This window comes from Pseudorca crassidens, chromosome X (assembly GCF_039906515.1).
Source record: "Pseudorca crassidens isolate mPseCra1 chromosome X, mPseCra1.hap1, whole genome shotgun sequence".
In the NCBI taxonomy this organism is placed as follows: Eukaryota; Metazoa; Chordata; class Mammalia; order Artiodactyla; family Delphinidae; genus Pseudorca; species Pseudorca crassidens.
Genome location: NC_090317.1, coordinates 93930751 through 93944870, shown reverse-complemented (window position 1 = coordinate 93944870; position 14120 = coordinate 93930751). Strand labels below are relative to the sequence as shown.

The following is a 14120-nucleotide window of genomic DNA, read 5'->3' as shown; positions in this document are numbered from 1 at the left end:
CTAGACAGTGCTGGCAAACTAGCTTGTAGGAGTAATCTAGAAAGATGGGAGAAGAGAAGGGTAACCCAAGGATTTAAGTCCTTGAAAAGGTGTGCTCTGCGACCCGTTTGCTGTTGTGTAGATGAACTGGCCATTGATAATTTGTAATAGGAAGAAGAGGAAGGAGAGAATGAATGCAGAGGTATACATTTGTATTTCAGTATATTTTAGTATTTCAAGCTGATGGCTTCTTATTTCCTAGACGAGAGTTGTTTGAATTCATCCTTGAGGCTTTATTGACCACATTCCCACTTAAAAAAAATCCTTTAAAAATACTAATTATTGAAATCTTTCTATCCATTCTCTTCACTGTCTTCCCAGAAGTCCCAGACTAGAGCCAGTCTCTAGTAGCCCCTTCCACACATCATCACCATCATCACCAATTTATGGAGACATTTGTTACCTCAGGCTACTTTCTCCTTTTTTCTTTGGAACCAGTACAAGATGAGAACCTCTAGCCCCAAACAAATAGATGTTTATTTTTAGAGAACAGATTACAAACCATAACTTACTGGGAAATAAACATAAACTATTCAGTGAACATGTGAGTAGACTGCTCAGATGTATGTATGTGGGGGATTTACTGGCCCTGTTTATTCTGAGGACAGTTCTTTAAATACTGTCCTGAGTCCTCTTGTGCGTGAAATTTTCAGAGTTTGGGGTTCCTTATGAAAAACTGCTTCTACTTTTGGAGTAGAAAATGCTAGAAAATATTTTGTGTACATTTTGGACTGTGGTTTTTCTGCCCTTATTTCTTATTCTGATCTCATCTACTTCCTGTCTTATATGAATTTCTAAAAATTTCTGATCTACAGATAGTATACTTTCGTTGTCTTTACTGTTATGGATTTATTAATTAAAAATTACCTTTTCATTTCAGAGGAATTTGAAGAAGAAGATAAAAAGACCTTATAAAACATTTTTTAGTCTTTCTGGTTGGTAATATGTATGAAGAATTTAAAAAATTTTCCATCACTTGATTTGGTTATTAGGCTTCTAGGAATTTGTCCTGAAAAAGTAATGGGTTAGAGGATTGCGGGAAAATGGAGGCTGGAGGCTTATTGCACTTAGCCTGTTGTTGGTTGGATTCCTTTGCAGTGAGTTTAGCATACAAGATGTTTAGTAAGGAGTACCTTTAGGATCAGCACTGTGGAAGGTGGGAAATGGAACCAGGATTGGACAGAGGGAGAAGTTAAGCTGTGACAGCCTTGGCCAACTCCATGGGGAGCCCCGGAGCTAGAATGGCTATCACTGGTTGGGCCAAGATGACCAGGCCTTTATACTCCATTCATTCCATACTGGACATGGGAAGGAGTGTGACCTCAGGCAAGGTTGCTCTCCTCAGCTTAAGACAACTCACTGCTAGAGGCTCTCTTGTACGCAAGACTGCCAACAGTCCTATACCTCCTTTCCACTCCTACCCCCACGGCTAACCTGTCAACCTCAGCTGAACCAAACAGCTGATGGGGCTGTCAGACAGACTGCCTTAAGCCATGGAGATGGTACTGTGATTTCTCTTCTTTGAGTTGAAGAACAACCTGAGAGACAGAGAACCCCGGGCTGAAGGACAAGTGTATATTCTTGTGAATATATGTGATGGGTCTCAGGAGCAATTTAATTAATAGAAATTATGTGTAAATATTTGTGAATATGTATGGCAGATTATAGGAGAGAATCGTCATTAAGTTAAGTTGATTGCTTAGAAAATCCGGTAGTAAAATACCTCAGTACACAGCAAAATTATAAAATGATAGAAACTCTGAGGTAAGAGACTTGGGTTGCAGATAGTAAAAATTCCAGAAGTAAAAAAATTAGTTGAAGGAGATACAATAATTAATCATTCCTGATATTAGTATGAAAACCTTGACACTTTTACAGATAGTTTCTTCATGGTTTGTGGTGAGCTGGAAGTTTTCCCTGAAATTCCACCTGATGATAGATCTTTCTCCCTTTCCTCCTTCCTTCAAGTAATTGGTCATTTGTTGCATTGTCTATCACTTTTGGGCAAAGTAGGTTTTGGTTGTTTTAGTTCCTCAGTAATTATAAATGGCTAGGGCAAGTTACATGCTAAGAGTTGCTTATGTGGAGAAGTCTTAAGTCAGAGTTGGTGAGCTCTTTTTGTCTTTCTCTCTTTCTATGTTTCTTGGGTGGAATGACAACACTCCATCCTAGGATATATATAGTATAAGGACATAAAGTGCATGTTTTCCAATAATAGATCTTGAGTTTGGCTTCTCCAAAAATTGCCTTTTTTTGGATCCTTGCATGGTTCATCTCTTTATTGTCATGGTTGTTGGAACTAAAGGTTGTGATTCTTGTAAGAATCTGCTCTTTGTTTAAAAGTTCTTTCAGATAGTCATTGGGGTAGTTTGCATAGTATATATGATACAAATTTACTTTGTGTTGAAATAGTAAAATGAAATGAAAATCCAGAATACTGACATAAACTGGCATGTAATATACATAGAATGAATATGATGTATCTTTCTGAAAGCTGATACAGTTAAGGTGATCATTCATGTGTTTTCATTGCATTTGTAGTCATTGTACCCTCTTTCTCTATATAACTTTATTTAAACGTATTTACTGATATAAACAAATCACTGTGCCTCCACTCCCTCTCATCACAATTTGGGCATAATTGATTTTGTTCAATCTACTTGTGGCCTAGAATTAGAAAATGCAATTGAGAAAAATAACCCAAGGGAAAAGAATAGTGGCCATAACCCAGGTTGTCAGTTCATATCCAGGCAACGAGCAAAAGTTGTAGCTTCAAGAACTAGAGAGCTGGTGGTAGAACACATTGAAGGAATACAAATAAGACAGCTACTTGATGGTTCTTGTAGTAAACCAAGTGTGCGATATTAAAAACCTCAAGGAGGGACTTCCCTGGTGGTCCAGTGCTTGCGACTCTGCCCTTCCACTGCAGGGGGCACAGGTTCGATCCCTAGTTGGGGAACTAAGATCTCGCATGCTGCGTGGCCAAAAAAATAAAAATAAAGACCTCGAAGAGTATATTATTTTAATGACGACAAAGAAGTAGTAAATCTGAGATCTCAGTAGATGTGTTAATTTGACTTGAAAACCTCAGTGAAGATGCTGATAGAGGAGTAAAAGGATTCCAAGATTTGTTTCTTTGCTTTTCCAACTTCCTGTCTGCTTGTCTCTGTAATCTTAGGAACAAAGGTCTGTTGTGTTGGATACTATCCAGAGGGTTTTTCAAATGTTAATGTGTATTAATACTACATACAAGAGAAGATGTGTTTTAGGCAGTCATAGATTTGAGAAGGCAGAAAGGTGCTAGGGAGTTAGGTACATCAGTCATTTATATACAGTGAAACAGTTAGTATAAGCTCTCTGAGATCTCATTTATCCCAGGGTATAAATACAACTTTTTAGTTCAGCCTCAGATAAAAATAATCAAAGATCTTTTGACCTAATAATAATCTTAGGCAGTCACAACTTGTTCTGGCCTAAAGATGACAGTCAGTGCAATTGACAGATTTACTTGTACTTCTTTCCTTTCCTTCCCTTCCATACCCATAGACTCACCCGTGAGCAGCTAACCTGCTGCCTATAGTGTTATACACTGGGCTAGAGATGAAAAGAGAAATGCTGAGTTCTGCCTGCAGTTAGTGCATAGTCTAATGTGAGTGTAGATTGAATTTTAAATCTGTTTCTTCCTTGCATTTCTGTTGCATCTTACTCTGAAGGAGACTCCCTTTTTCTGGCAGAAAGTTAAATTTAACTTCCTTCTTATTTGCATTTGTATTTTTGCTTGTTTTCTTTTGCATTTAATTTTTTTAGACCTGGTTACTTTGTTAGTACTCTGCCAGTTTTCTATAATCCTTTAAATTCATTATATTTTTCTCTCTTTTTTTAAGTCTACACAGACTAAATGGGCTTATTTAAAAACAAAATAAAACTCAGAATTATGAAAAAAGTCTGTCCATAAATAAAGTTGATTCCAACGATTAAAAATATCTGACCTTTGGAAATTGGTTGATAGAGAGTTGAAATTAATATGTTTGAGCACACCATTCTTGGTTAAGTGGCAAAAGAAAAGGACAGTCTTGCCTGAAGTACTGTTAAAAAGATTTCCTAGTGGGATGAACAAGGACTTCTTGAGCCAGTAAATAACTGAGGGATCTCCAAGTGAAGATTAGGTGATTTAGGGAAGGAAAAGCCCATTAGACAGATGGTACAATCCTGAAACTGGTTTTAAGCATTATAAGTATGTCCAAATAAATGATTTCCCTCATTCTCTATTAAGGACTTAAGGAAAATCTAGTTACAGTGGAGTAGGAATTTATTTTCACAATAGGTAACTGACTTAAAGATTGGAAATAAGGACTGTGCTTTGGTTAAAAGGATTTCATTAGAGAGACTCTGGTGGTGGGTACTTGTAGAGTTTTAATGATTTATTTGGATTAGGAAAAATGTTAAATATGTTAAGGTCTTTCTTAAAATATAGGATCCTAGGCCTAATGGAGTAAAGTATAATTGTTGAGAAATGTGTAAATGAATGGAAAGATAACAAATGCTCATTGAAGTGTCTCATTTACAAATCTGTGCTTGAAATTTGGAGCATTTACTTTTGTGACTTTGAATTTGAGGGCTTGTATTTATTTCTCAATTCATCATATTGTAGTATGGATGCCATGTTTCTCCCAATTGATAATCACATAGGCTTCTTCGGTTCACGTAGGTACCTCGGTTTCAGTTACATCATACTGTCTCTTTAAGGGCTCTTCAAATTCTAAAATGGGAATTTTATGAAGTCATGTAATATATATTGTTATTCATGTTATTGGAAACATACCCTTCAAGTTTGTTGAAATTCCCGTTAAAAGGACAGTCCAGGCTTGATATGGTGATTGCACAAAATTGTCAGGGACCCTGGCTTCTCTTGGTTAGGAGGCACAAATATCAAAGACTTGATTCTGGCTTAAACAATAAGGAGATTTATTCCCTCATATAATTGAAGGTTCATAGGTGAGTTGTGCACTAGATATAGTTTGAAGTCTAGAAGTATCCAGTACTTTCCATCTGTTTCTGCTGCTATCTTCTGTGGGCTTCATCTTAAGAATAGTTCCCCTGTGGTGGCAGTTGGTGATATATGCTTCCTTGTTCACATCAGGCAGTAGAGAGAAAACACCTTTTCCATGACTGTTCTCTATAAATCCGTCAAACCTTATTTGACTATTCTGTTCTGTCTAGCTTGGTAAGTTGGTTTGCTTTTCTTTTTAGAAAACCATTAATCAGTGATCTTTATGAGCTAGCTACACTCATGTATGAAGAACTAGAAAACAGAAGATGGCTTGAAATCACCTCTTCCTCAGAACTGGAAAAATTACAGTCTAAATGTCCTTCCAGTGATAGGTTGGTTGGCATCATCTTTGTGCAAAAAAGATGAACATAATTCAAATAAGTTACTTGTTCAGATACGTGATGATGTTTTTGGGTGATGCTTCTCTAATTTGAACATATTCAGGAAGTTCTCTATGTGGTATTCTATATGGTATTCATTTTGGCTGCTTACTGATGAACAGTATGAAAACATACCTGGAGTTTTAGAAAATGTTAATTTCCACCCTCCCCATTTTTTTTTCAGTATAAAATTTTTTTACACGTGTTGAAAATCTTATTTGAAAATGTTACTCTTTTTAAAAATTGAGGTATAATTGATATATAACTATTAGTTTTAGGTATATAACATAATGATTTGATGTTTGCATATATTGTGGAATGATCATAGTTAAGTCTAGTTAACATCTGTCACCATACACAGTTATAGTATTTTTTCTTGTGATGAGAACTTTTAAGATTTACTCTTAGCAGCTTTCAAATATGTAATACAGTATTATTAATTATAGTCATCATGCTGCACATTACACCCCCGTGACTTATTTATTGCTCATGAGTTTTTAAAAAAAGGCTCTCTACCAATTCTAATGTGCATGTATAACCTTTACTTTACTTTGTTACTGCCTGCCCCTCACTGAGTTTTTGGATTGACAAGCTCTACAGTTGACTGTTCAACAGCACAGGTTTGAGCCTTGCAGGTCCTCTTATACGTGGGATTTTTTCAGTACATATATGTACTGCTATTTTTATCATCCGTGGATGTGGAATCCGTGCACATGCAGGGCCGACTGTGGGATGTGATCACAGTGGATTTTGGTATCTACGGCGGATCCTGGGACCAATCCACTGCAGATACTGAGGGACGACTGTAGTTTAATTTCTTCCAGAGCCTGTTATACCTTGAGATGGATTTAGGGGTATGGGATGCCCTATTTTGGAATTGAGTTGGAGTTTGGGGTAAGGTAATTGTGGGCTGGGTTTTTTTCTTTTTTGATTGTATGAAAGGGAGCAGCACAAAAGGAGTACGGTTGACCCTTGAACAACAGGGGTTTGAACTTCGCAGGTCCACTTACACATGGAATATTTTCAGTAGTAAATACTATAGCACTACATGATCTTGTGGTCGGTTGAATCCAAGGATACAGAACTGCGGATCCAGAGAGCCGTCGATAAGTTATACTTGGCTTTTCTACTGTGCGGAGGTCAGTGCCTCTTACGTCTGTGTTGTTCAAGAGTCAACTGTAGTTCCTTTGCTCTTTGAGGTGGTTGAGCTCTTAGTCATTTTTTTTTTTTTTTTTTTTTTGAGGTATGTGGGCCTCTCACTGTTGTGGCCTCTCCCGTTACGGAGCACAGGCTCCGGACACACAGGCTCAGCGGCCATGGCTCACAGGCCCAGTGGCTCCGCGGCATGTGGGATCCTCCCGGACCGGGGCACGAACCCGTGTCCCCTGCATCCGCAGGCGGACTCTCAACCACTGCGCCACCAGGGAAGCCCTCTTAGTCATTTTTGGAAGTGAGATCCCTTGTTAGAACAAACGACCCATCACATTCTGGAGTATTAATCCATTTATCAGATTTGGTCTCTGAGGAAGGTCAAGTTGATTCAAGAGGTTGCCCAGATTCTGTTCAAGTGCAGGTTTGAAATGTGACCATGGTTTTACTTCCTTGAACTCCTATATATTGGACATTTGTTACCATGTCTGACTATGAGTAGGGACGCCCCAGAGTTTAAATTGTTTGGTTTTAAATATCACTATCTGCTGGGAGGTGGGTATGATGGGAATTTTGTTGTAATGTTTCTTAAAACTTGTTAATTGATTTTGAAATGGGACATAATTGTGACTCATGCTTATTTTCCTTCTTTCAGCATTATCTGCATACCAGAGGTACTACAGTTTACAGTCTGACTACTGGAAGGTTAGTGCACATTTGCATACCCCTTCCCTTCCCCTCTTTCCCTCTTCCCCTTCCCTTCCCTTCCCTTCTCCTCTTCCCTCCCCTTCTCTTCTCTGGCAGATTACTGCTGTTTATACTCAAAACGAATTGTGCTCTTGCTTTTTTGTTTTGTTAATTGAAAATATTACTTCTAGGCAAAAGGGATTGGAAAGGGAGAAATGAGTGTTCTTCATTTGTGCTGTCTTGTATGATCAACTTGTATTTTGTTAAAAGAATTAGATTATTCTGACACAGTTTGTTGGCCAAAGACGATCCAAAGTGTGAAAGTTAAAGCCATTAAAATCAAATGGCAACAAAATGATTCTTCAGTTGTCTTAAGTTGGTACCTAGGAATAAAAGAAGTCTGAAGATGGCTGTATCAGGCTGAAAAGGGAAGGCATAAATGAAAATCTTTATTGGTATAGTCTGTCTATAATTGGAGCTCTGAGGGCAGCTGAACCTAACCATTTTTTAAAAGACCAGTACCTAAATGAAGAACTGTGCACAGCAATGAATCATCTATTTTCTTAGTTTGAGCAGTGCATAAAGTTACCTGGACAGGTTAATCTTTCACATCATGTTTACTTTGAAGTATAAGTTTACTGACCAGTGGGGTTTCTTTATCTGAATTGCCATTTCAGATTTTTAAGGTGGATTTTATTTTTTCTATTGCCTAATTTATGTTTCTTTTTGATATGTAGAAGTTTTAACAGTATATTTTGGTAATTTAAAAAATATATTGAAAATATCTTTTCTAGTCTATGGCTTATCTTTTCTTCTTTTTAAAGCTTATTGAAGTGTAATTAAATACCATAAAATTCAACTTCTTTATGCCATTCAGTGACTTTTAGTAAATTTCCAGAGTTGTGCAACCATAACCAAAGTCTTACTTTAGGACATGTCTATCTCACCGTAATGAAACCTCATGCCCAACCCCTGGCGAGTACTAATCTACTTTCTGTCTCTGTGTATTTGTATTTTCTGGGTATTTCATATAAATTGAATCATATAATATGTAGTCTTTTGTGACTGACTTCTTTCGCTAAGCATATATTTTTAAGGTTGATCCATGTGTAGCATGTATTAATACTTTATTCCTTTTTATTATCTAATAATATTCCATTGTGTGGTTATACCATATTTTATATATCCATTCATCAGTTGAGCATTTTAGTTGTCTCTACTTTTTGGCTATTGTGAATAATGCTCCTGTGAACATCTGTATACAAGTTTTTGTGTGGACATATATAGTTTCAGTTCTCTTCGGTAAATAACCAGGGGTGGAATTGCCAGGTTGTAAAGTAAATCTATGTTTAACATTTTGAGAAACTGCCAAAATTGTTTTCCAGGGTGGCTGTAACATTTTACATTCTTACCAGCAGTGTATGAGGGTAACAGTTTCTCCATATCCTCATTATTACAGTTTTTATTTGCATTTTCCTAATGACTGACGTTGAGCACTGTTTAATGACCACATTAGCTATTTGTGTATATTCTTTGGTGAAATGCCTCTGTAAACCTTTGCTGATTTTTAAATTTGTTTTTTAAAAAATTAGTGTGTTGGGACTGCCCTGGCGGTTCAGTGTTTAAGACTCCACGCTTCCAATGAAGGGTGCATGGGTTTGATCCCTGATCTGGGAACTAAGATCCCACATGGCTGCGTGGCGCGGCCGAAAACTTAAAAAAAAAAAAAATTGGTGTGTTGTAAGAGTTCTTTATACATTCCGGATACAACCCCTTATCGGATATATAATTTGCAAATATTTTCTCAGAGTCTGTGGCTTATATTTTCATTTTCTTGATAGTATAGTTTGAAGTGCAAAAATTAAAAATTTTGATGACATCCAATTTCTCAACTGTTTCTTTCATTGCTTGGTCTTTTGATTTTGTAGCTAAGAAATCTTTGCCTAATCCAGTGTCATGGTGATTTCTTCCATTGTTTATTCAATCAGTTGCTTCAGTACAGATAGTACTGCAGTAAATAGTAAAAGTGTCTTTTTGTTAGTGTTCTTTGGTATAGATTCTCTTTGGTATAGATTCCTTGATAATTGGGATTGCTGGGTCTAGTGGTGTGAACCACTCCTTTGGGAGCTCTTGTTTCCCCTTGGTCTTAACCAAGAAAGTTTATGTCAGCAGGCTTTTTGTGAAATCTGATAGGTGAGAAATGGTGTCTTGTTTTTAACTTGCATTTTCTTAATTGAATTTTTAATTGAAGTTTAAAGACTATTTGTGTTTCCTTTTCTTTGAAATATTTGTTCATTTCTCTTCAGTTGGGCCATTGTTTTCTTTCTGTTTTGTATAGCCATATTTTATGTATGATCTATATTTATCCTTTATTTGTGATAAAAATTGCAGTTTTCATTTATTGTTTTATTTTGCTTTTGTGTGTTTGTTTTTGTCCATGCAGAAGTTATTTCTATCTAGTCAAATTTATCAGTCTTTTTCTAAATTGCACCTGCATGTTGAATCATAGGATAGTTTTTTCCTCACTCCCAGGTGTTAGAGAAATTCATCCACATTTTCTTTTAGTACTTAAATGGTTTTAGTTTTTAATTTAAATCTCTGATCCATTTGGGATTTATCCCTGATTTATAGTGTGAGGAACATCTAAGTTTATTCTTTGCCTATGGCTAATTATCCCAACATAATATATTGTTAAAAAATTTCATTTTTTCCGTACTAATTTGAGATGTTGCCTTAGTTGTATGCTAAATTTTCATATGAAGTTTTGTCTACTTATATTTTCTGTGGTCTGTTTCATTAGTCTGTTCATGAATTAATGCTATACTATTTTACTTACAGAGGTTTTGGAATAGGTTTACACTACATATACAGTATGTATACGGTAGTGCTGTGGCACCCTTTCCCCATTGTTCTTGTTTCTAGGGTTTCCCTGGCTGTCCTTTCTTTGTTGCTTGTTTTTCCAAATAAACTAATTAACTCCACAAAAATAGCTGATGATTTTTCTCTCCGGCTTTTTTGAAGTATCATTTACATTATTTTAAGTGTTCAAATTTGCTGCATTTCGGCAATTTATATGGGGTTGTGTAATCATTACTGCAATTAAGATATAGAATGTTTCTATCACTCAAAGTGTTCCATTGTCCCCCTTTACAGTTGATTCCCATTCTTGACCCCTGGTCCCAGGCAACCAGTTATCTGTGTATATGCTTTCTGGAGTCTCTAATTTTGCTGTTCCTAGAATGTCACACACCTGGATTCAAATAGCATGTATTTTTTTGTTTTAATTTAGCATACTGTTTTTGAGATTCATCCATGTTCTTGTGTGTATCAGTATTGTATTCCTTTTCATTGTTATATAGTATCTAATAGAATGATTATACCACAATTAATTTTCCCATTTATTAGTTGACAAACATTAGGGTTGTGTCCAGCTTTTGATAAGCATGAATGAAGTGCAGTGAACATTATTTGTTTTTGTGTAGACATAGGTTTTCACTTCTCTTGGTATATATACCTAGGATTTGGAAATGCTGGGTCACATTGCAGTTGTAGAGTTAACAGCCAAACTTTTACAAAGTGGCTGTACCACTTCACATTCTTACTAGCAATATATGAGATTCTCAATTGTTCTACATCTTGGATATCACTCGGTACTTTCAATCTTTTTAACTTTAGCCATTCTAGTAAGTAAGTAGTGGGTTTTCATTTTGGTTTTATCTGCGTTTCCCCAATGATAGTGATGTTGAGCATCTTCTATGTGCTATTGGCCTTTCATGTACCTTTTGTTATTATCTGTTCACATCTTTTGCTGATTTTTAACTTCTTTTTGTGTATTATTAATTGAGTTGCATGGGCTCTTTGCATATTCCCTTTGTCAGATATGTTTTGCAAATACTTTTTCACAGTCTGTGGTTTGCTTTTTGTTTTCTTACTTGTGCCTTTTTACGAGCAAATATTTATAATTTTGATGAAGTCCATTTAATAATTTTTTTCTTTTATACCTTGTGGTTTTTGTGTTCTGCTAAGAACTCTTTGCCTACCTGAAGATCATAAACATTTCCTCAGCTTTTTTTCCCCAGGAGTTCTATAATCACATTTCTTAAATTTTGGTTTATGATACATTTCAGGTTGTTCATGATGTGAGATGAGCATCAGTGTTCTTCCCCACCCCTTGAACACATATCCAGTTGTTCTAGCATCATTCATTGGAAAGACTGTCCTTTCAAATTTGATTTACTGTTTATTTCCTCTTAGATAAAAATCAGTTGACCATTTAGTTTTGTGTCTATTGCTAGATCCTCTGTTATATTCCCTGTTACGTTATGTTCTATATGTCTATTTTTTCGTTCTTTTTTTTCCTTTTTCTTTTCTTAACATCTTTATTGGAGTATAATTGCTTTACAATGGTCTCTTAGTTTCTGCTTTAAAACAAAGTGAATCAGCTATGCATATACATATATCCCCATATCTCCTCCCTCTCGCATCTCCCTCCCACCCTCCCTATCCCACCCTTCTAGGTGGTCACAAAGCACCAAGCTGATCTCCCTGTGCTATGTGGCTGCTTCCCACTAGCTATCTATTTTACATTTGATAGTGTATATATGTCCATGCTACTCTCTCACTTCGTCCCAGCTTACCCTTCCCCCTTCCCCTTCCCCGTGTCCTCAAGTCCATTCTCTATGTCTGCATCTTTATTCCTGTCCTGCCCATAGGTTCTTCAGAACCTTCTCTTTTTTTTAATTTTTAAGATTCCATATATATGTGTTAGCATATGGTATTTGTTTTTCTCTTTCTGACTTATTTCACTCTGTATGACAGTCTCTGGGTCCATCCACCTCACTACAAATAACTCAATTTCATTTCTTTTTATGGATGAGTAATATTCCATTGTATATATGTGCCACATCTTCTTTATCCATTCACCTGTTGATGGACACTTAGGTTGCTTCCATGTTCTGGCTATTGTAAATAGAGCTGCAATGAACATTTTGGTACATGACTCGTTTTGAATTATGTTTTTCTCAGGGTATATGACCAGTAGTGGGATTGCTGGGTCGTATGGTAGTTCTATTTGTAGTTTTTTAAGGAACCTCCATACTGTTCTCCACAGTGGCTGTATCAGTTTACATTCCCACCAACAGTGCAAGAGTGTTTCCTTTTCTCCACACCCTCTCCAGCATTTATTGTTTGTAGATATTTTGATGATGGCCATTCTGACTGGTGTGAGGTGATACCTCATTGTAGTTTTAATTTGCATTTCTCTAATGATGAGTGATGTTGAGCATCCTTTCATGTGTTTGTTGGCAATCTGTATATCTTCTTTGAACAAATGTCTATTTAGGTCTTCTGCCCATTTTTGGATTGGGTTGTTTGTTTTTTTGATATTGAGCTGCATGAGCTGCTTGTAAATTTTGGAGATTAATCCTTTGTCAGTTGCTTCATTTGCAAATATATTCTCCCATTCTGAGGATTGTCTTTTATTTCTTTTTTTTTTTTTTGCGGTACATGGGCCTCTCACTGTTGTGGCCTCTCCCGTTGCAGAGCACGGGCTCCGGAGGTGCAGGCTCAGCGGCCGTGGCTCACGGGCCCAGCCGCTCCGCGGCATGTGGAATCTTCCCGGCCCGGGGCATGAACCCGCGTCCCCTGCATCGGCAGGCGGACTCTCAACCGCTGTACCACCAGGGAAGCCCCTGAGGGTTGTCTTTTCGTCTTGTTTATGGTTTCTTTTGCTGTGCAAAAGCTTTTAAGTTTCATTAGGTCCCGTTCGTTTACTTTTGTTTTTATTTCCATTTCTCTAGGAGATGGGTCAAAAAGGATCTTGCTGTGATTTATGTCATAGAGTGTTCTGCCTATGTTTTCCTCTAAGAGTTTTATAGTGTCTGGCCTTACACTTACGTCTTTAATCCATTTTGAGTTTTTTTGTGTGTGTTTGTGTGTATGGTGTTAGAGAGCGTTCTAATTTCATTCTTTTACATGTAGCTGTCCAGTTTTCCGAGCACCACTTACAGAAGAGGCTGTCTTTTCTCCATTGTATATTCTTACCTCCTTGATCAAAGATGAGGTGACCATATGTGTGTGGGTGTATCTCTGGTCTTTCTATCCTGTTCCATTGAGCTATCTTTCTGTTTTTCTGCCACTACCATACTGTCTTCATTACTGTAGCTTTGTAGTATAGTCTGAAGGCCGGGAGCCTGATTCCTTCAGCTCTTTTTCTTTCTCAAGATCGCTTTGGCTCTTCGGGGTCTTTTGTGTTTCCATACAAATTGTGAATTTTTTTGTTCTAGTTCTGTGAAAAATGCCATTCGTAGTTTGATAGGGATTGCATTGAATCTGTACATTGCTTTGGGTAGTATAGTCATTTTCACAATGTTGATTCTTCCAATCTAAGAACATGGTATATCTCTCTATCTGTTTGTATCATTTTTAATTTCTTTCATCAGTGTGTTATAGTTCTGTGCATACAGGTCTTTTGTCTCCTTAGGTAGGTTTATTCCTAGATATTTTATTCTTTTTGTTGCAGTGGTAAATGGGCATGTTTCCTTAATTTCTCTTTCAGATTTTTCATCATTAGTGTATAGGAATGCAAGAGATTTCTTTGCATGAATTTTGTATCCTGGTACTTTACCACATTCGTTGATTAGCTCTTGTACTTTTCTGGTGGCATCTTTAGGATTCTGTATGTATAGTATCATGTCATCTACAAAGAGTGACAGTTTTACTTCTTCTTTTCTGATTTAGATTCCTTGTATTTCTTTCTCTTCTCTAATTGCTGTGGCTTAAACTTCCAAAACTATGTTGAATAATAGTGGTGAGAA

At 36.7% G+C, this 14120-nt stretch overlaps 1 protein-coding gene across 11 annotated transcripts in view; it reads left to right on the top strand.

Annotated features, from left to right (window-relative positions):
- KDM6A (lysine demethylase 6A) overlaps window positions 1-14120 on the top strand; it is a 209574-nt gene that overhangs the window by 74221 nt on the left and 121233 nt on the right. For all 11 annotated transcript variants that reach the window (XR_010939969.1, XM_067723181.1, XM_067723182.1 and 8 more), the window contains one exon: window positions 7274-7323. Coding sequence is in view for 8 of the 11 variants with exons in the window: in XM_067723181.1 (XP_067579282.1) it covers window positions 7274-7323 (50 nt within the window). In the remaining 3 variants the exon portion in view is untranslated. The remainder of the gene's footprint in view (window positions 1-7273; window positions 7324-14120) is intronic.